We start from the raw sequence: 22,923 nt of genomic DNA on the forward strand, positions 1-22,923 counted from the left end.
TCATTCACAGTATCATTCATTTAAATCATGATAACCACAGATAAAACACATACACTCACCTAAAGGATTATTAGGAACACCTGTTCAATTTCTCATTAATGCAATTATCTAATCAACCAATCACATGGCAGTTGCTTCAATGCATTTAGGGGTGTGGCCCTGGTCAAGACAATCTCCTGAACTCCAAACTGAATGTCAGAATGGGAAAGAAAGGTGATTTAAGCAATTTTGAGCGTGGCATGGTTGTTGGTGCCAGACGGGCCGGTCTGAGTATTTCACAATCTGCTCAGTTACTGGGATTTTCACGCACAACCATTTCTAGGGTTTACAAAGAATGGCGTGAAAAGGGAAAAACATCCAGTATGCGGCAGTCCTGAGGGCGAAAATGCCTTGTTGATGCTAGAGGTCAGAGGAGAATGGGCCGACTGATTCAAGCTGATAGAAGAGCAACTTTGAAATAACCACTCGTTACAACCGAGGTATGCAGCAAAGCATTTGTGAAGCCACAACACACACAACCTTGAGGCGGATGGGCTACAACAGCAGGAGACCCCACCGGGTACCACTCATCTCCACTACAAATAGGAAAAAGAGGCTACAATTTGCACGAGTTCACCAAAATTGGACAGTTGAAGACAGTTGCCTGGTCTGATGAGTCTCGATTTCTGTTGAGACATTCAGATGGTAGAGTCAGAATTTGGCGTAAACAGAATGAGAACATGGATCCATCATGCCTTGTTACCACTGTGCAGGCTGGTGGTGGTGGTGTAATGGTGTGGGGGATGTTTTCTTGGCACACTTTAGGCCCCTTAGTGCCAATTGGGCATCGTTTAAATGCCACGGCCTACCTGAGCATTGTTTCTGACCATGTCCATCCCTTTATGACCACCATGTACCCATCCTCTGATGGCTACTTCCAGCAGGATAATGCACCATGTCACAAAGCTCGAATCATTTCAAATTGGTTTCTTGAACATGACAATGAGTTCACTGTACTAAAATGGCCCCCACAGTCACCAGATCTCAACCCAATAGAGCATCTTCGGGATGTGGTGGAACGGGAGCTTCGTGCCCTGGATGTGCATCCCACAAATCCCATCAACTGCAAGATGCTATCCTATCAATATGGGCCAACATTTCTAAAGAATGCTTTCAGCACCTTGTTGAATCAATGCCACGTAGAATTAAGGCAGTTTAAGCACAAAAAAAAAACTATAATAAAACAAGAACCTATTTAAGTAGACCTACCTGAAAAACTTCAAGTACAAGATAGGTCTATAGAAATACTACATAAATTATTTAAAGTAATCAAATGTATTACAAAAACAGCATAGTCTGTGTAAATTAAATACATCCTTATTAAAGTTCCAAAAGTAATTCATTCAAGAGCAATGAGATTGTTTGATTAACATTATTGACACATACGGCAGCAGGTATATTAGGCTACAAGACCAAATGCACGGATCTAATATGACAAATTTCTACCGGTTTATTGTATCTCCTGGTTTATCGCCCATCCTTAGTTGCATGGTCCACAGAAACATTTTGAGTTACTGAAAACTAAATACAAATTATATCATAATGATAATGATCAAACAAGATATAACCTATGTATGTCTACCTCAATGTTTTCATTTCAAATGCAAGATGTCATTGTGAAAACCAAATAAGTGAAGTAATTGCAAATCATCCTAAATCATCTGGATCATAGTTTCCATTTTGGATATCATTCAGCATTATTATTAATATTAAGCTGCTTGATATTGCAAAAATGGCATTTGTTATCATATAATTCTTATTATCATAATAATAAACACACTGGTTTGTAGTGTGAATAGGTTTACCATTTACTGCATATAGCAGCTAATGAATCTGAAGTCTTGCACACTCACAAAAAATAGCTTACTTCCATGTTGTAAATTTCGATGGATAAGCACTGTTATTTTTAAGATGTAATGTCTGTTTTGTAGTTTTCACAAAGCACAAGCTTTCCAAGTGCCCCTTGGAATCATCCCGCGTCCACATATCTCTAGTTAGGAATCACTGGACACAATTCCCATTTATCATATTAAACAATCGTAACTACAATGTAAACTACTGTTTACTTGCATTAAGATCCTGGTAATTGACTGACTCGACAACAAGACCTCAAGGAAACAAGACAAACTGAAGTGATTGGCCTGAGAAAATTAATCCCGACATAAATGTTTCTCATCTGCCTCTATCTGGACACAATCCAACAAATCTAAGGAGCAATGAAACTGATCCCATTATCAAACAAGTCAAACCTGAGAGAGAGAGAGAGAGAGAGAGAGAGAGAGAGAGAGAGAGAGAGAGAGAGAGAGAGAGAGAGAGAGAGAGAGAGTTTGTTACCATAAGTTTAAATTAAATTTTACTTACTATTGAGAGAGAGAGATTCCCATTGATTTGGATTTCAAACATGTTATTACACAATAATCATGGTTTCATCAAATCCATATTCTGATATGCCATTCGCGCACATTTCACACTCCATTGGGATTATTTGTTTATTCCAGTAGTGCTCTTTATCATTAGATTTGAAAGGTTTACAAGGGCCATCGAGAGCTCTTTGATTTTGTTGGTGCCAGATAAACAGAACAAATCAGTTTACATATAGCACTAGTAAATATTCACCTTATGTCAGCAATTAGGAAGTAGGGGTTGAACAGACTAGTAAACTTTAATGGGCTGCCATGGCGCTTTAAACTTGACGTCGAATAGTCGCTGATCATTCATGACATATAGAGGGCGCAACAGGATAAAAGTCTTTAACCCCTTAACTGTCACCCTTTTTTTCACATAGACATGAAAATCACTATCCAAACTTAAATGGTTGTAACTCAAGAATGCTTTGGAATATAGACATATGGTTGGTCTTGTTTTAAAGAAGACATTTGCCAGATTATTGTAGAAGTGAAATAAATTATGAAAGTGAAACAGAAAAAAAGTTAAATAAGTTTGAGTTTATGAAAATGTACAATGTAAAAATATAATTATTTATATTTTATATAATATATATATATATATATATTAGAAAATATATTTTACTCTAAAACTGCAGGAAAATTAAAGCCAAAAATCTAAACAAGTTGTGTTCCAAATTTTAGGTTGTTATCTCAAAAAATGAGCTTTCAGTAAGATTTTATTTGGGCGCAGTACCAAACTTTTTCACTAGATGGACAGCCAGGCTTCCTTACTGCCCATATAAGGGCGCCTCCATTTTCATGTTTTGAGTGATCTGAACCATGTACTTCCATAATTTCATACAATTTATGATGTATACATCCTATTCAGAAATACTATGGGTGGTTTGGCAGTATTTGATTTGATTTCAACCTCTAATAAACATAAAAAGAGCACAAATGTGCATTACAGCTCGCTGCCGCATCACAAATCGAGAATATTTTCGAGAATATCCATACAATTTTTCTATATATTCAAAACATTTTCAGACCTTTTTTTCCTCATAAAATGTAATTGGTGTCATCTTTTGAACTCTAGGCATGAAAACAAACTGAGGTTTCTACCAATCTTTCATGATTTTTCATATTTATTTCTATTTCAAAATAAAGGCCTAAACACGCCTAATGAATATGAAATATTCTTGTTGCAAACTGATAAATTACTGCTCCTCTGTAATTTTTTCTTTTTTAAAACAGCCACCAAATATGAAAACTAGAGATTGTAAGCTTTCAAATGATATATAGTTTGTCAATATTACTTTAGGTTTTTACTAAGATATTATTGTTCTAAATATATATGGGCAACCTTTAAGCTCTGTTTTAGTTAAAATGACAAATAAATGAGAGCACTCCACAAGATATGTTTGATGAAAAGAGACGCTGCCAGGTGCAATTCACACGCAGTCGCTCTCTCTCACACTAATATATTCATATAAATATAATCTTTACTGTTAAAACTGATAAAAATAGCCTGTTATGTAGAAGCCCGTCTATAGATCCAATGGCGGTTTCCAATAGAACGGGTGAAGGTCTCTGCACATTACTGTCTTTTCTGCGTGGCAAAGTAATTGAATTCCAATTAAACTTATCTGACTCCATTTTATCACGACCTTGAATTTAGGTTAGAATGCCAATTCGTTATTGGTCATTTATATAATAGTTTAGCAGCACATTTGATTATTCTTTTCAACTCTTTACTTATATTTTACCCGTTCATATTATGAAGCTTTGTGGCTATGAGGTCCTCACGCCTTCTGTTTAACGTGGGTCTCACAATCACAAACTCGCCAGCTTCGGTCACTAAACAGAGGTAACTGGCTATATATCTGAGATGGTCACGTTCACGCTTGCACAATCAAAGATACTTTTGTATAGCCTTCCTTGGTTTGTATAGACTTGAATTTAAAGTAACATTTACTTCAGGCAGAGGTATGGCCACTACTAAAGATAAAAGTCGACCAACATTACTTCTCTTATAATAGCTTTGGATTGGCCATGCCGTGGTTTCCCACGTACACTTATCTAAAGAAACATTAAATTAAAACAGAGATAAGAGTTGTAGATTAGGATGATGCTAAGGTGAGACTTGTGTCTCGAGTGTCGAATGGTGATGCTACTTTAACAAGAGAGAGTTCAAATGTTAGCTAATTTCCTTTGTTTTCCCAGAGAGTTGCCCTCTCTTCCAGTTTTTCCAGTCTTCCAGTTTCATATGCCATAGCTGTGCACAAGTTATCCCGCGTTCGAGTCTCAGCTCGAGGTTCAGGCTTATTTGTTCATCAATGACGTCATCAGCAACTATCTGATGTCAACTCGACTTTCATTACATAAATGGCGACTTTAAAAAATCTGAAATCGTTCATCCCCCACCAGGAATTATTGAGGTACAGTTTGAAAAACAGTTATCTTCATTTAGGGAATGAGTGAAGGAGTTTTTTTTTTAATTGAATATAGGGATTTTGGAATCGGGTGGCATAGAATCAGGATTTATTTTGCAAAAACAAATCATCCCAATGAAATGTCAAATATACTGGAATGGCATTTCGGAATATGCATTTGATAAAACCATGATTAACCTGTGAATGTGTTCACTGAATGCCAAAAACACAAACTTCTCTTTGTGCAGCATGAATAACAAAAAGATTTCATAAGCAGGTCACATTAGAACAAACATTCTGAACATGAACCATTGTCATTTGGGAAGCTAGCCAATCAGATCCAAATGTAAACTGACTAGCCAATGACCTTGCAGCATTAAGAAAGGAGTAGGGAACCAACATTTTTCAACAGAATAACCCTGTCAATCAAAACAGCAGCTGTGGCATGAACTTGACGTTATGATTCCAAAACAACCGTAGACTGCTTGCAAGTGTTGTCAGTAATAGTATTTGTATTCATAAGCATATATGGCTGTCAGGGTGAGTTGGGCTCTGAAATTCTGGCCTATTTATAAAGGCAGGCACAGTCTGCTGAGAGCCCTTCAGGATAATCTCTGGCACACTGAAGCAAAATTGTGTTCAAATGAACAGATGAGGATTCAACGACACTCTAAAACAAATTATGTTTAGTTACAGGCTTCAGAAATCATTTACATATTTCATTTGAGTGTTAATTTATTATACATATAATATGCAATTCTTCCTATATACAAAACAAGACATACACAAAAGGTATTCAGCAGTGAACACATACATACACACACACAAAATTAAATGTAAAGAAATTACATTTCAGAATGCAGTGCTAGACTCATTTCACAAGGTCTTAAAATTGCAATATATAGTTATTTTAAGACCTTGTGAAATGAGACTAGCACTGCATTCTGAAATGTATTTTTTACATTTAATTTTTATTATACAGTATCTGTTTTATGCGAAAATAGAAAAATACCAAAGTATTGTAAGCAAATAATAACAAAAGTCTATTCAATTCTGAAAATATCAATTTAATCTACAACAAAATTACGAAGAAATGAAGGTGAAAAGTGAAAAGTAAAACAATAGGGCTTATTACCCCCAATGCCGCTGGATACCAAATTATAAATTGAAATGCCAGAAGAACTCATGAAATACCAGATCTGAAAATGTGTGTAAATATGCATGTGCATATGAGCACAAATGGTCACGTACACACACTCTTCATTCCTATGATCAGATCGGCTTTGTCTGTTTCCTGCCTCCATACACTGCCCCTTCAGCATTCCTGAACTCCCTGACTCCCAGCAATGCTCCGGGTTTTCTCGTGCATACGCCCACATTTCTACTGCCTCTAGATCACACACTTGAAGTGATTTAACATTGTCTGACAATCCATTTAAACACTGCTTTCCATCTACAAATATGATATGTGGCAAGACTAGGATTGCAACATAAGATTAGACTAAGATTTTCATAGCACGATAAAATATTAGAAAATATCAGTTTCATGGTATATGGTATTTTAAGAATTGATTCGACATTGATTAATTTGGAAATATTTCAGGAATACATTTTGATCAAATAAAATTCATATTTTTTAAATCTGAGACATTGTTTCTTATCAAAAGTGACTAAGGACAAAGCTTATTGCAAATATTGGATAGGAGGCAGGCTAAATTATGTTTAGTGAAACTTCATTTATGAATCAACTGAAAATATAATTGAATTAAAAGATCAATCTTGGGATTTAAGAATTGATATAAAGACTATATTAAAGTAATGCATTCAAATTAAAATTTTAAATGGTTTGGAGAATTTTTTTTTTTTGCGGCGTGGGATGGAGATTGGTGGTATCAGCCTCACATTTCTCTGATATTTTCTCTGCTGCAATGCATACATATGTATGGCAGTACACAGATCGACGAGTCTGACAGACGTTCAAGAAGGAAATGATTTGTGTACGCACACTTGATATTCTACATCCGAATGGAATTCTTTCACAGTAATTTTCATACTGTGAATAATAAGTAAATAGCCTATACACTTTGTGACTGTCAGTTGTCATACCATGAAACCCTATAGGCAAGAATTTTAATTCATCATCATTACAGTACATTTTTCTCCATGCCAATCATCAATACAAGTTACAACAGTAACTATTACTGATATTAGTATGTTCAGGAATCACTGATGTTGTAATAAAAAATTCACATTGATAAGAAGGCCCAGACAGGCATAAAACATGAACATTCCTGTAACTGCTTCTCTTCTCAGGAAAGGTGGAAACCCCCTAAGTAAAGTGTTTCTTTTTCCCTCTCCTTCTCCACTACCCCTCCCTCTCTTTTCCTTTTCCCACCCCCTCCCTGTTTCTTCGTTCAATAAACAGGAAGTCTAAAGAATTACGGTATTAAAATAAGGGGATAATGAGTGAGTGCTGTGGGTTAACATGATGATGATGATGATTGACAATTATGTTTAATCTTACTGTATTCTTTTGTTATAGAATAATCTCCTACAGGATAAAAAGAGATGTTTCTTTTGTGATGTTCTTCCATGCATGGACACATTTGAGACAGCTCAAAGGGACAGCAGAGATGCAGAGGGCAGAGATAGTCAGTCATCAATGTACTTTAAAGTGGAATTCCCCACCAGAGTGGCCCTCGCAAAAATATCCGTTTGTGAGGTCAATTTTATAACATGGTCATCATTTTCCACTGCTGGTGCAAAATTCATGGATGATGATTGTGAATTGTTCACCGGTTTCTATTCCAGTAATTTCTAAATATAAACAATAATTTTCAATTCACCGCCTCACCACTGACCTTTTCTATGATAATACCCTTGACTTCTAGTGATATCAATACTAAAAGGGCCTGATGGCAAAATATATTATATTTTGAGTTCCCTATCTGTCAATCACTATGACTTTATGTCCACTGACAATCACCTCTGAGTTTTGGAAAAACGGCCTAATGGAATTGGTAAGTGGAATTTGCATGCCAAGCCACTCCCCCGTACATATGGGTATATAAGATGGCGGCACGCATCCACTCTTTAGATTTTTGCTTCAGACCCGAGAACCCGAGGTCCGACCCGAGACCCGAGTGGGTAAGGGCCCAAAACTTCGACAAGTGCCCACACCTGTCGCTATGGGCGGGCCATAGGGGGGCGGGCCATAGGGGGGCCATGGATTTTAGACTCACTGCTTGCAAGATCTTCCACTGATTATGGTGAACGATGTCAATCGAACTGGCATCTCTCACACCCTCTATTAAGAAGGAGAAGGGCTTTAAATCGGATGTTTCGAGTTATGTCAACAACTTTGAGGGCAAGTTTTCTCAAGCTAACAAGCTTGCTAGTTTCGTTTATGACAGTTCATACTCTTATACATTCAGTTTTCTGAAAACCTTTTTAGAGCTTCTGTTTTTATAGTTTTACTAATGTTATTATGTATTATATTAGTAATATAATATAGCAGCTTCCAGCTTTGGGTTTTTCTTTAAATATTTTTTTTTATAATTTATGCACGTCGGATACGGGTAAGAAATGATTTGGTTGGGTGCAGATTTTAGGACCCAGGAAGACCTCTACTCCACATACACCAAAGCTCCTGCAGCTGTCTTCAGGGCAGCAGCTTCACTGGGGTCTTATACATTTCTGCTGCATCCTCTTCATCAGCGTAAATGAGAAACTAGGATATCCCAGATGATTCTGTTCTCTGCTCGCAGATCAGCATACGCTGTCAAACCATGTGAATTGCTTGATGTTTTATAAAACAAGGATGTTATGATATGACTTTCCTCCCTACATTTTTAAGTAAAAAGTATACTAAGTAACTTCTGATAAATATTTAAACAACCAAATGCTCAAATTCTTGCCAAACATGGTTTCGAGTTCCGACACACTGACTGTGCTACATCCATAACATCTATATACAGCCCAAAGACATGTCTGCAACAACTCTGAGCTAAATAAAGCTCTTGTGAGAGTAATGATAGAGGGAGTATTCTGTGTGTATCAGCATTCCTCTCACAGCTGTTTCAAGAACATGCTTTGAGGTTTTACAGTATTCATAAGTGTCTCTGTGTGTTGATATGAGACCTGTATACCACAGAGCTCTATAATTGGTCCCTTGACATTGCGCAGAGCCGATCAGCCCTATACGCACACTACGCAAGTTGCGTAGGGCCCCGCAAATTACTCAAGACCCCGCCTCCCCCTCGTGTCAAAGCACATCAATCAAAGTTTACAACATCGATGAGAAAATTAAGCGAAACTATCCTTCTGGTCACGAATAGAGAGAAAAAAAAAACACCATGAGAGTGAATTGCGGGAACAGCAATCAGGCAGACTTGTGTTCTCTCCTCTCCAAGTTTGATGTCAGCAAAGAACAGTAAAGTTAAGATGATGTGCATCTCTCTCTAGTCTGTCTGTATGTCTAACCCAGCTGGGCAGTGCATCTTTTGGTCTTTCTGTGTCTTGCTTGCTAATGCCGGCCACTTCCAGAGCTGTGTTCTGTGACTTTGTGCCTGACAAAAAAAAAAGTGAGAGTGAAATACAACTATTTATTACGTTTGATAAACGACAAAGGGCAACGGTGTTTGTTTATAAACTGCAGCTCGGAAAAGATAACCACGTCGCGCGTTAATATGCGCGTGCACGAAATGAAACGCGCACTTTCCAGCGAAACATCTGTGGGGACCAGTACAATACAGGCGTGATGGCACTCCTCATTTGGCACACATACGTTTAAAACAAGACAATGATTATCTAGTCTCCAAGTCAGTTTAGTTACAACTCTGCAATAAAGCAAGATGAAAAGCAATGTATTGACATTGACTATTGATTTATAGGCTATATTGCATTTAAAATGTTGATTGGCTAGACATACTGGTCAATATGGATGCACATCCCTCAGTTAATAATAACCATCAAGTATCAAGTATTGCTTTTATCATTTAAAACACAGTGACACGCTATGGCAAGCCATTTTAGCTCTTATTCATTCACAGGATGCATTTTTGATCTCAATAATTAAATTTGTTCTATTTAAAATGTGAATTCTTGATATTAAGAATGTACTTTTTCTAGTAACAATGTCTATTTCTGATATCAGGAATTACATTTTCATTAGTACTAGTTTAAGGAGGGAGGATTATAGTGGGAGCACTGGGTGTCAGGTGTGACTGTGTGGCAATGGCAAATGGTTTACATGGCTCGGGTATGGAGGGTCCCTTAACATAATTTTGCTTAGGGCCCCAGGGAGGTCAGGACCGGCTCTGCCCTTGCCCATCTTGACATGGCTAGTTCTACATATAACTATTTGAGCACTGTAAACATCAGAAATCTTTGTATTCAAAATTGTACTCCAAATCATAAAAACAAGTGTGATATCAGAAAGTCTGTACCATCATGTAAACTTTCTATGATGAGCACAGTTTTTAGTGGTATTGATGTTCAAGCGAGTCCTAGGGTTTTATAAATGAAATAGCAATCGACTGCAATCATATTGCAATTTTGGTCCCAAACGCATCAATGAGCTCCCAATGTAGACATCAATGCAGCAGCAATTCAACAATGTTTTGATAGTATTTTTTAAAGAAAACTGTACCTTTTTTTTTTTTTTTTTTTTTACAGCTTAGCCGGTAATTGATTTGACACACATACATCCTACACAATCTATTGTTATATGCAATCTTTCTTTCTTCATTACTGAAGTTCTAAAATGTTTTTAAATGATCAATCGTGTGCTTAAGTAATTATGTTGACAGCCTCTGTAACAGGATCCATCAATGAACATCTGTCTTTTGTTAGACCTGCAAAAAACCAGCAGAAAGGATATTTTCAGATCCTCATATTTTTCCTTAAAAGTGCATCACTTTGGTTCTTTCATTGTACGAAAATTTTGTGAAAATACAGTATGTGCATAATACACACAAAGTTAAAACGTTTGGGGTCAGTAAAAACATTGTTTTAAAGAAATTATTTTAATCAGCAAGGCTGCATTTAAAGCTACGATATGTAATTTTTTTCGCCACTAGGGGTCGCTAACCTCTTACAATAACAAAGGCGTAGGTTGATGACGTATAAGCGGAATTATGGAACTTGTCGTCATGCCGAAGGATCTAATAATGTTTATGGATGAGTGAATACATTAATGTTTTTAACATGACTGGTATGAAGCAGGTCGCGATTGCTAATGAGAGACAGATATCAGCGCCACAGGCGAGTGCCGCGGATATAAAGGAATAACGACATTTCATTCTACCGAACTACCCGCAAGAATCAAAGAATCCTAAAAAAAAATGGTTTCCACAAAAAACTCCAAGCACCACAACAGCATTCAACAAGAGTAAGAAATGTTTCCTTTCCACCAAATCAGAATATTAGAATGTTTTCTGAAGGATCATGTGACACTCAAGACTGGAGTAATGATGCTGAAAATTCAGCTTTGCCATCACAGAAATAAATGATATTTAAAAAAATACTTTATACTTTTATAAGTTACTTTAAATTGCAATATTATTTCACAATATGAGTGTTTTTAACATACTTTTGTTGACCAAATGAACGCAGCTTCGACGAGCATAAGAGACTTCTTTCAAAAACATTTAAACATCTTACCGACCTCAAATTTTTGTAGCGTAGTGTATGTGCATTCAGTGAAAAACATATACTGCTGCTGAAACCTCATCATTTTCTCAATGATTCTCTGTCATGTACTGCCTCATTTTGGCAGCAAATCAACAAAGTTGGCCAAAATGAGAACAAGAACCTGGGGAACGCAAGTGATTGCAACAGAATAAATCAGGATGTTTTACGCTGTGAATGTGTGTGATGCGTATTTGTCCCTTCAGGACATGCTGTATAAAGTACATGGTCATTTTATCAGGCACTTTACAGATGACATTCATCAAACATAGACTATTCTGCCTCTGAAAGATCCACATTTTGTTAAATTAAAGTGAGTTCACTGAGAAAAAATAAAATAAAAATCAGAGACAAAAGAAAAATTAGACTGAAAACACACCTTTGATGTAATTAGACTGACCACAGCTTGCATTCACAAAATTCAGCACTATCTGCCTGGTACAATTAAAGTCACCAAAAAATCAAAATTGACTAAGCTTGTTTTTTAATGGAATATTGCCTTATTTATTATAAATTATTAATCCGTGCACATCATTAATTTTTTTTTAATTCATGTGCCTTCATAATCTTTAATCATAAAAATAACTTCCACTCACACTTGTAGCGACATCTCTTCTCTGATGATGTGTTTTCTGACACAAGAGCAGAACAACCTGTATGAGATCACAGCAATAGTAAACCACAATGATCCAATCAATTCCTGATGGACAAAATCAAGTCCTGTGCTCTTTTTTCTTTTCGAGAAGCTGTTTCACTCAGATATACATCGCAAAAGGGAAGAAAAGACTAATCACAATGTCGTTTCATATCGACTTTACAGTCACACTATTACCGCCCACAGAAAGCAAATGTGCAATGTACTTTTATTCAAAAGATATCTGTGTATATTTTCTACTGAACAAGACAGCATCAAAGCTGAAGAAATATAACCCGGAATGTATCCTGACTACACTTTCAGCATTTTAAAGAGATGTTTGAGGTGCCAGCACCACAGTGGACAAACACTGCAAATTGCGTTCAACAAAGATTTTGTGGGCGTGTTTGCATTATCTGATTTGCATAAATCCTTTAGGGAGTCAGCCAGGCACTATAAACGTTATCAGTGGCTGCAATTCAGTGTTGTAAATTTCCCCACAGCACTCACTATCGAAGAACCTTTGTCAAAAGTAATCGTCATTCGACTTCTTTTCATTATTTTTACCTACTTTGCTGAATCCCTCTCTCAACCAGTACAGTAGAGTATAAGCATACTCTACATGAGCTGCAGCTTTAGTCCAACATGCTACATACATACCAGCAAAAGGTTTATAAATGCAGACACAGAATTTGTACAGCTATTTTAAACCCCTTTTAAAAGCGATGGAAATCTGGATTAGTGCAAAATAACTTCAATAACTAACAACTGAAATGTGAACAGCATGATTAATAAGATACCCGCCCACTCACTCTGCTCAGCCCTAAACCACACACAGAGCGGCGCTGAGCGGGTGAGAGTGATTTGTAGTAAGCCTGGGTAATCCCTGCTGCATGAGCAAAACAAACCAGAATTAGACCGAGAGGCATTTAAAGCACTGAAAACCCTGAAGCAGAAAAGAAAAACACTACTAAATGCTCCCATGAGCGCTGAGAGAGCAGAAGAAAAGTACTTCATCTCATTTTGAATGCGCTTTAAACGCCTGTTGTTGGCATCACAGCATCACGCTGGATCACAAAACCAGTCATAAGTCGCACGGGTATATTTGTGGGAATAGCCAACAATACATTGTATGGGGCAAAATTATCGATTTTTCCTTTATGCCAAAAATCATTACGATATTAAGTAAAGATCATGTTCCATGAAGATATTTTGTAAATTTCCTACCGTAAATATAATTTTTTATTATTTTTGTGAGTGAATGCTTTTGTGAGTGATAAATAAAAAAATAAAAAAAAGAAAGAAAGAAAGAAAATCGCCTTTAAAGTTGTCCATTTATGTTCGCGATTGTGCTAATCTAATTTTCTCAGTGTTTTCGATTTTTTTATTTTTTTATTTATAAAGCACTTTTAAAGCTGCATTCAGTAACTTCGGGATTTCTTCGCTGTATTCTCGCTTTTTGCTTGCAGGTTTCTCTCTAGAGCTCCCCCACAGCTTCGGAATAGATATTTGACAACACTGTTGTAAAAACTCGTTGGCTATTCTCAGACACCAGAGGCTAGCAGATCAACGACATCAAAGCAGATGGGATATTCTTTAAAACGTCTTCTTCATTCGGGTTCGAACAGCGTGAAGGAGCGCAATAATGACGGCATTTTAGCAGATTTCTTTTGGCCGTAAAGCAATTGTTTACATCACGAGACCTGATATCACGCGAGACTTTCTGACAAAGTTGCAAGTGCGTATTTTCCGCTCACGGGCACCAGGGGGGTGCGAAACGACCACCATTCAACCCGAAATAAGTAATATAACCATTCCAATGACTCCGAAGCTGTTCAGTTAAGGTAAAAAAAAGTTACTTAGTTCACCTTTAAACAACCGTAGGTTGACCAAAGTACTGTACATAAAGTTAAAATAATGTAAACAAAATAAACATAAAATCGCCTTTAAAGTTGTCATTTATGTTCGCAATTGTGCTGCATTCACTCACAAAAATAAATGTTTTATATATTTACGGTAGGAAATTTACTAAATATCTTCATGGAACATGATCTTTACTTAATATCCTAATGAGTTTTGGCATAAAAGAAAAATCAATAATTTTGACCCATACAATCATTGTTGGCTATTCCCACAAATATACCCGTGTGACTTGTGACTGGTTTTGTGATCCAGGGTCACATATTGTAACATATATGCAGTTATTGTGAATTCTTTTGACCTTGATAATCATGTACTGAAAATCTGACAGCCCAATTTAAAATATACTCATTTATAAATATACTAATATTAATAAAAAAAATAAAAAATAAACTTTACATAATGTTAATCTGCCATCGCTAAAATGTTGTGTTGCCACAATCCTAACTTTTTCTATATTAATCTGCAATGCATCAACAACATCCAGTTGTTGTGACTTTTACTCTTTCCCCGCCATTGACGGAAATCTCCGGCTTTCCGTGTTTTCACTGTTAGAATTGTGATGAATGTTGCATGAATTCCGATATGACTGTTCAGACTGCAGTTGCATTGAAAAACATCTGGCCTGTATCGGATTTAGTACCACCTATGGAAGTGGCACAAATCGGAACTGAAAAGATCAGATTCCATGTGGTTTGTGCTGTTCACACAGTCATGACAAAAACAGATTTGAAAAAAGCCCCCCCCCCAAAAAAATTCTGATTCTGTCAGAATTCTGTGTTCCTGAAGTGGTTTTGGTTGAAAGCAAAAAGCATTCAGGTCAGTGCTTTCAAGGGGACCTATTATGAAAAATTATTATTATATTGTTTTTGAACATAATTATGTGTACAAAGTGTGTGTACACAACAACCCTATTGTGGTCAAATTCATCCACTCCCGTTTGTTATTTTCCCCAGTCTCAAAATGAGCCGTTCAGGAATGTACTCTAATGTGACATCACATTGGAACAGGCTCCGTCCTCGACTGCTGACGGACTCTGTACCCTATAAGCTTAGCTCCTCCCCCGAGTGTGCTGTGCAGTCCGCCATGTTTATCTCCTCGCCAGAGCATTTAACAGCAGCATTCAAGTAAAAAAATGATTCATTAAAGCTACTCAAGTTATTCAATCAAGAGCAGTGAGTGATTTTCTGTTTTTCTTTTGTTGTTTGACTCATATTAATAGCATATATTGCAGTAGGTACTGTATATAATGCTGCTGTCACTTTAATACACTGATCAAATACACATGCAATTTCTTTCCCTGCTGTTTACATTCACAGACATAACCGACTGTGTTTATGTTAACTTTGTGAAAACCATATATCAGAAGTTTAAACTGATATGGTTTTAAAACAGATGCAAATAATACATTTTCATGATGACGAAGAACTGCAATGTCACGTGAGCGTGATCGTGATAGAGATGATGATCAAAAACAAACAGATATTTTGTTCGTTTTTGACAGTATCCAAGGCACAAGCTGTAAAGGCAAAGCTCTATTCTGGAAAGCACGGTGGGGAGCAACAGCTCATTTGCAGATACATGTACGAAAACAGCATGTTTTTGCTTCCACTCAAAAAAGATCTGTGGGTATTTTGAGCTGAAACTTCACAGACACATTCTGGGAACACCTGAGACTTATATTACATCATGTAAAAGGGGGCATTATAGGTCCCCTTTAACTACAGTAACTATTTAAAGAGGTCTTCTTTTGGTATATTTCTCAATGTGCTTGAGAACATTTCTGATAATTCTATGACATCTTTGTATCTCTGATGAAAGTGAAAGGTCACAGACATTTCCAGCGGCTCATCAGGAAAACACTGCGACTTTTGAGAAACGAACCAAGGAGGCTCTGTGAGTTTCTGAAAAGTCTCTGTGTTTCAAAAGACTCTGCATTTTAAAGATAGTCTGTGCATTTCTGAAGAGCCCCTGTTTTCTTCAGAAGAGCTTCCGAGGAGTCTCTGCCCTTTCCACAGAGTATCACTATGTTCCTGAAGAATATAAGTGCATTTATGAACAAGCTGCTGTGAATTTCTGGATAGTTACGTTACATGAACAGTACACGACTGATTCTTCATGAATTTACACATCTGTTTGAAGATAAACAAATCACATCCACACATGCTGTTAAATATAGCACACACACAAAAAAATATTCTGTCCTTATGTACTCACTGTAATATTGACCCAAACCTGTACGACTTCAGTAAAAAATGAAAGGAGATATTTTGAGGAATGTTTCAGTTTTTTTTTTTTTTTTTTTTAATATACAATGGAGATCAATGGTCACCAAAGTTGCTTGATTACCAACATTCTACAAAATATCCTCTTTTATGTTCTGCAGAACAAAGAAAGTCTATACATGTTTGGAGTGACATGAGGGTCAGTAAATTACAGAATTAAAAAAAAATTGTGAACCATCCCTTTAATACATTCTCAGCTTTTTTAACCTCATATCATTTGGTTCATGATGTTCAGATCTGGGTGTAAGTAGTTCTAAGTAAAATGCCTTTAGAAGCATCTGCTGTATGAATAAATAGCATCTGTGAAGTGTGTGTGTGGGGAAGGAAATGTTTTCTGTGCTCTAGCTGTGTGTGTGTGTGTGTGTGTGTGTGTGTGTGTGTGTGTTTGGCTGAATACACCTCATTGTTCTTAGCGGTTCTTTGGCTTCTACCCACAATCCCACAATCCACCTCTACTTACCCCAATTAAACTTCTCATTTTCTTCTTTTACCAATCCTGTTCATGCCTTTCTATTTCTCCTCTTACATTTCTCCTTTCATTTACCCAACAAACAAACAAATGTGTGATTAACATTCCTCACTGACTGACATTCAAGTTCAGGGTTCAGAGGTCAAATTCTCACTAAACCCTGCATGTCATAAGCAGCACAGCGTCAGTCATAGCGATAATGAAAATAATTAAAACACTCTTACGAAATTGAATGTTGACATGCAAATATGACTAGACATATAACACTGCTACATTATCAATAATGCATCAATGTTTTGGAATAAGAAATATCTAAAAGGAATAGCATTAGGTGAAGCTAAAGAGTGAATGAAAACCAATAAACTGAAACCTGTTCAATGTCACATCCTATATGAGATTAATCAGATATCCTCGATACACAACATAAACGTAACATTGCAGCTTGTATCTGCACAAAAGGACGCAAATGCAAGTGAACTTGAACAAAGTCACGCGTTTGTCTGAATGTGCAACTCCCATTGTGGATGCGCTCTTCCCGTAACAACAACGCTGAAACACGGGAAACTGAAGCACAAATAATTCACAACACTATTACAACAGTGTTCTCATTATAATGTTATGAATATGACCGATTGTCACTGCACATCTTGCACTTAACTATTTTCATCACAACCAAAACCAAAGTGATTCCAGGCATCACTGGCAGCTTTTAAATCCATAGTTTCACTTTATTTTGCCGGTCTGGACGCTATGCTGTCCTAACGGTAAACAGTCAGACCTCAGGTATACCGCCCAAAATGCTACAATAACCAATCAGAAATATATTTTTTTAAAGTCATGGTGATCATTGTTTTCTTGACCAATCGTTGACGTCACGTCCAAGTACTCATGCTCATCCCTACTCCAGGGGCCACAAGGGGGTGCTAGATTAATTAGATATCGCAGATTTTTTTTTTCTAGAGAAAAATTGCATGAATTATTATTATTTTTATTTTTTAATAATAATAATAATAGAATAATAAAATCTACAGAATTTGATATACAAAAACATTTTTTTCAATAATTAACATTAACGTTTTGCTTCATTTGCCACTTTTTTTACAAGTTTATACATCTAAAGGTACTTTGAAGGTGGGTAGAAAAAAGATAAAGATTTTGTTTTTCACCGTATAAAAGGTTATCTTTATACTTCAAAAACATACAGGGTCTTTAAGGGGATCAGCATATTTGGGGGTCCGGACCATAAAAAGTTTGAAAACCCATGTACAATGGGAGCTGTGGAAAATGATAAGTTCAGAAAATAATACATTAAATTAAAATGTAATAATAAATAACAAAATCATAAAATAAATTATATATATATTTATATATTATTTTTTATTTTAAATAAAATAAAGTCTTTGGTTTAGTTTAAAAAAAAGAATAAAATAAAATTTGACATCAGTGCCATTCTGCTTACATTTTCATTCTGCTTTCTAAAGATAGAAAGATTCTAAAATCGCAAATTATTTTAATTTTACTGATAGATAAGGCACAAAAAGATGCAGTGTCAACTTAACAGAAAGTAAACATTTTCCAGATTATATTTTACACATTTACCTTTCACTGTATATTCTAGAAAGGGGTCCCCGCTCGCAAGGAGGTCAGATTTGGAGATCTATGGCACCAAAGTTTGAAAAACCTTGATATATAGAATCTAATGCACATCAATAAAATCTTAAACCATTTTAAACACTCTAGCCTATATCTGAGTTCTAAATCAAATCACATAGCTACAGAAAACTAGCCAACTACCAGAGGCACTTAGTATGGAGACCGCAGCCAGATGCACTGAAGAATAAAGTGAGGTTAAAACTCACCGTGACCCTTTCGATGTTGTCGGGACGACTTCTCCATCCTAATCACTTAAACTCCAGTGGTCTAACATTACATGTTAACATTCAGGAGACACAGAAAAGTGCCTTCCACAGCCATTCAAACACCTAAAACCTGCTCATGACCAACATCTCACACATTTCCAAGGTCCAACCAGAAAAGTCGTTTTTATCCAAACAAAGCCATAGCAAAGAGTAACATTTAACCGTCTCCGAGCAGTGGAGTGGGATCTGATTTACTGTGGTGGCGGTGTGAAGGGGAGGGGGTAGGGGGTTCTGCCCTTCCTGCCCACACCCCCACCCCCACCCATTTATACCATCTGGTTCCTGAGACCAAATGTTCGGCCATCAAAAACTCCTCCTCCACGTAGTACCACACTACAGTCTGCGTGTGCTTGTGTGCCCTAACATGCTCTATGAGTTCAACGCCATAATCCAGACAGCCTGTAATAGCCTTATTTGGGTTGTGTGTTAGGCCCTGAGGGACTGTTAGGTGCTTCATAAAGTCATTAACAACCACCAACCCAAAAGCAAACCTGCAATACTCAATTAAGGTGTGTGCATGTGTGTTTCGGTGCATTATTGTGCTGAAAGTAGGGGTGTGTGATACAATAGCAATTTTTAATTAGAATAATTAGACCATTTTTGTTGAATGTGTTTTTGTGATTTAGATTTTTAAAAATAGTGAAAAGCCGCCAGTAGGAGGTGGCAAATCACTTAACGAGTGAATCATTGGCTGCATTGGAATACGCATGCTTCCCTACTATATAGTAGAAAAAAAAAAAGGATATGAAAAGAGTTATGTCAGAACTCACAGATTCATAAAACAGTAGGCAAGTACTTTTTGTTTACTGAACTGTGGTATAAAATCAATCACAATTTGCAATCGTGCTGATGTTCGTGAAAATAAATTGCAGTCTTGTTTGTGTTATATTGCTGGTATAAATATAAGACAAAAACTCAAACTCATACCTTATAGATCAACTAACATGATCATTATAAAGGTATTTAAATGACAAAACACATTCACTTAAACCTATTTGGTGTTTCAGAATATCAGGTACTTTACTTTATAATATAGTTACAAGTTTGTGAGTATTTTGGAAAAAAAGGAAAATTTTAATAAAAGCGATACATGAGTCATACAGCCCTACTGTGGCTGCGGTGTGTCACATGACAAGCATGACGCGTCGCCATGAAAATCATGGGATGTGTTCTAAAATAACGGTCGCCATAAAAAGCTCACGCTGGGGGCTCAGCTAGAATATTTTCAAATTACGTGCGAAATTAATATTGCCAATCCAGAGCAATAGTGTCCACACAGCTGACATGTTTTTCTGTTGTAGCTTATCCACGTTGTGTGCATGAAACAGACAATGAACAGTGCCATCGGTCGGAGAAGCACTAATTAAAGTCTGTTACGTCGGTTACTGATTTCGGCCCTCCAAAACCATTTTGGCCCAGTTTCGGCCAAGAATTTTTGGTAGCTGAAATTTCGGAGCATCCCTAATTCTAACTGCATTCTAAAACATTCATATTGTTTTTGTAAAGTATGTGACATAGCTACTCGATAATGTAATCTTGCACATAGTTGAAACAACAATTACAATATTATCGTAGATGAAACATATCGCAACCCCTTGCTGTACGGTGCAGAAAAGCCCAGGTTTTGGCATGAAAAGTAATTATGCATTCAAAATTCTATAGCTTTGAAAAATGACTGAGAGTAGTTGTTAAACGGAACAAGTGTCCTGCTGGTACTCAGTCAATTCTGATTGGATCAAAGTTCAGACGGTCTGTATAGTCATTTCCTGTTCCCTGGGATTTGCTGTCATTCCTTTGGTCCTGTGAGAATGAGGGGAGAGGAAAGGAGTGGTGAAGGAGAGGGGGGAGAGGGGGGGAGAAGGACAGACAGTTCAGGAAACAAGGGATCAGACAGGAAAGCACAAAATAAAATGTCATGGCGCAAAAAGGGGTGTGGTGCTATCATACATGCATCACTTCCTTTTCGATGGGCCTGTTTGATGTCTATCAGAAATCAGACACGCAACGCACGCGAACAAACACATGCTTACGCATCCCATCGTACACCTCAGATACAGAAAGATAGAAAGCAGGACCACGAGAGAATCACGATAGTGAGACAGACAGACGATGTAATATAAAAGAGGAAATGAATGACAGGGAGTGACTCAGCTTTGACCTTATGATGGATACTAAAATACTCTGAAGCCAATCATAATGCTAAAGGCAACATCAGCTCAATAACTGTGACAATTGGCTCGAAAACGGCAGTGACAATTTGTCCCCCTCTCAAACACACATTACTATACATATACACACCTATACACTGAGCTTTATCAGCACACACACGGACATACTGCTACACACAGCATTTCCACTTCAAACACATAAACACAGCATGACAAACACTCACACATACACAAATCGAGCAGGAAAACCGAAGTTGAAAGCCACTTCAAACACATGTGCTTTCTTGTGTGCATTTTTAAGCAGTGTGCTTTAACTTGTTGCTAACCCAAAATATTTGCGGTGTCTAAAATGATCCAACTAGAGAAACAGATTCATTCAATTCATAAAATCAAGAAAAGAGCATCCAATTAAACACAACATGTACAAATGTTCTGCACAAAAATTCGGTCATATTTTGAAATATGCAAAATATCTATATGTGCTAAATATAGATAAATATCTATATCTATAAATATCTATATCTTAATATTTGCATATCAACTGGCCAATCAATTAGATTTGCACTTTTTCTTTGTAGTGCAATTTAAAAATAAAATAAAAATAAAAACCTTTAAAAAGATTAGCCTAAAACACCAATCTATAAACACTAGTTTTGGTGTGGATATGCCGTTAGGGTTGGGAACAGGGAACCAGTTCTAATTCCGAGCGGGTTCCAAACCAAACACTCAAAACATTGATGCACTGAAGACTAACTGCACTAATAATTGACTAATTCGAACTACATTGCTCCGGGGCTCCACCTTCTTTGACATGGAAATCTTCTCTGGTTCATTTCTTCTGTTCAGTCCGACAAGGTCATTCGCGAGTGAACACATGAACACGCTGGAGAGCTGCTTTATTGGTCAAGTTGTAATTCTAATTGACAGCAAAACTGACTCTGTTTTTCATGTTTAACACTGTATAGCTGCTTTCCCAGGTGAATAGGGTAAAAAAAAAAAAAAAAAAAACTAACAAATATCACCATACTTCACCAGTTTATTTGTTTAAATATGCAAATGATGCATTGTCTAATTAAATATGCAGTTAAATAAGTCAGTTTAAAAATTATTGTTTCAGTTATTTGATATATTAGAGCCAAAGGTTTTTACAGAGGGGAATCAGGCAAATTATATATGAATAAACCCCTTTGTAAAAACCTTCATAATATAGATAATTTTGGTGTATGTAAGTCTTACTGAAGTGGAGATTTCTGGCTCATGGGAGGAAAAACTCATTTTGAGAAAACGGCCTTTAAAGATATAGGCTATATAATTGAAATCTACAGATGCAAATAGATAAAGTGGTAAAGATAAAGATCTAAAAGATACAGTTAAAAGTGTATTTTGGACGTTTTCTGGACACTAGTCTGAAAAAACACTTTATGAGAAGCCAAAAAGCCCGTAATCTCAAAATTGACAGATGCATGAAAAAACACTGTTTTTGCCTGTAGTGTCTCCCCTTAACAAGACCTCAGAATTTCAACACACACACAGATAACACAGTAATGAGAAAGAGAGATAATGAAACAGAATGTGAGAACATGTGTTACATGATCAACTTCCTCTTTCAGAGGATTGTGTGCTGTTTGCACTTTACTGTTTGTTTGCTTTGTACTTTCATGCCCTTTGTAAGTCAGTGTCTGTTGTGTTGATATGCAGTTCTCACTTAATTTTTTGCAGCAGAGACTGAAAAACAGTGGTTTCCTCTGTGGCATTTTACCGTTGTCTGGATACAGATGACAAACATGTTCAGTTCAGCAGAAATCAACATCATCAAATATACCGTTATTCTTAGATGTACCTGAGTGCCATTTCGATTTAAAGTTAGTCTGCCAGACCACTGAGACCTCATCAGTCCAATGTGACATAATCATCGACCCAACTGAGATCTCATCCACACAAGCTCGCATGTCACTGTTTGACTCCATTTTTTCCCCAAGT

At 36.7% G+C, this 22,923-nt stretch overlaps 1 protein-coding gene across 3 annotated transcripts in view; it reads right to left on the reverse strand.

Annotated features, from left to right (window-relative positions):
• The window catches only part of stard8 (StAR related lipid transfer domain containing 8), a 60,779-nt gene that overhangs the window by 32,744 nt on the left and 5,112 nt on the right, over positions 1 to 22,923 (reverse strand). The window contains exon 1 of one of the 3 annotated variants that reach the window (XM_084413922.1): positions 18,716 to 18,871. The exons of the other annotated variants lie outside the window; for them this stretch is intronic. Within the exon in view, the coding sequence (XP_084270048.1) occupies positions 18,716 to 18,752 (37 nt within the window). The 5' untranslated portion in view covers positions 18,753 to 18,871. Of the gene's footprint in view, positions 1 to 18,715; positions 18,872 to 22,923 lie in introns of those variants that run through there. 3 annotated transcript variants of the gene reach the window in all.

The sequence above is a fragment of the Rutilus rutilus genome (genome assembly GCF_951802725.1).
Source record: "Rutilus rutilus genome assembly, chromosome: 7".
Lineage (NCBI taxonomy): Eukaryota > Metazoa > Chordata > Actinopteri > Cypriniformes > Leuciscidae > Rutilus > Rutilus rutilus.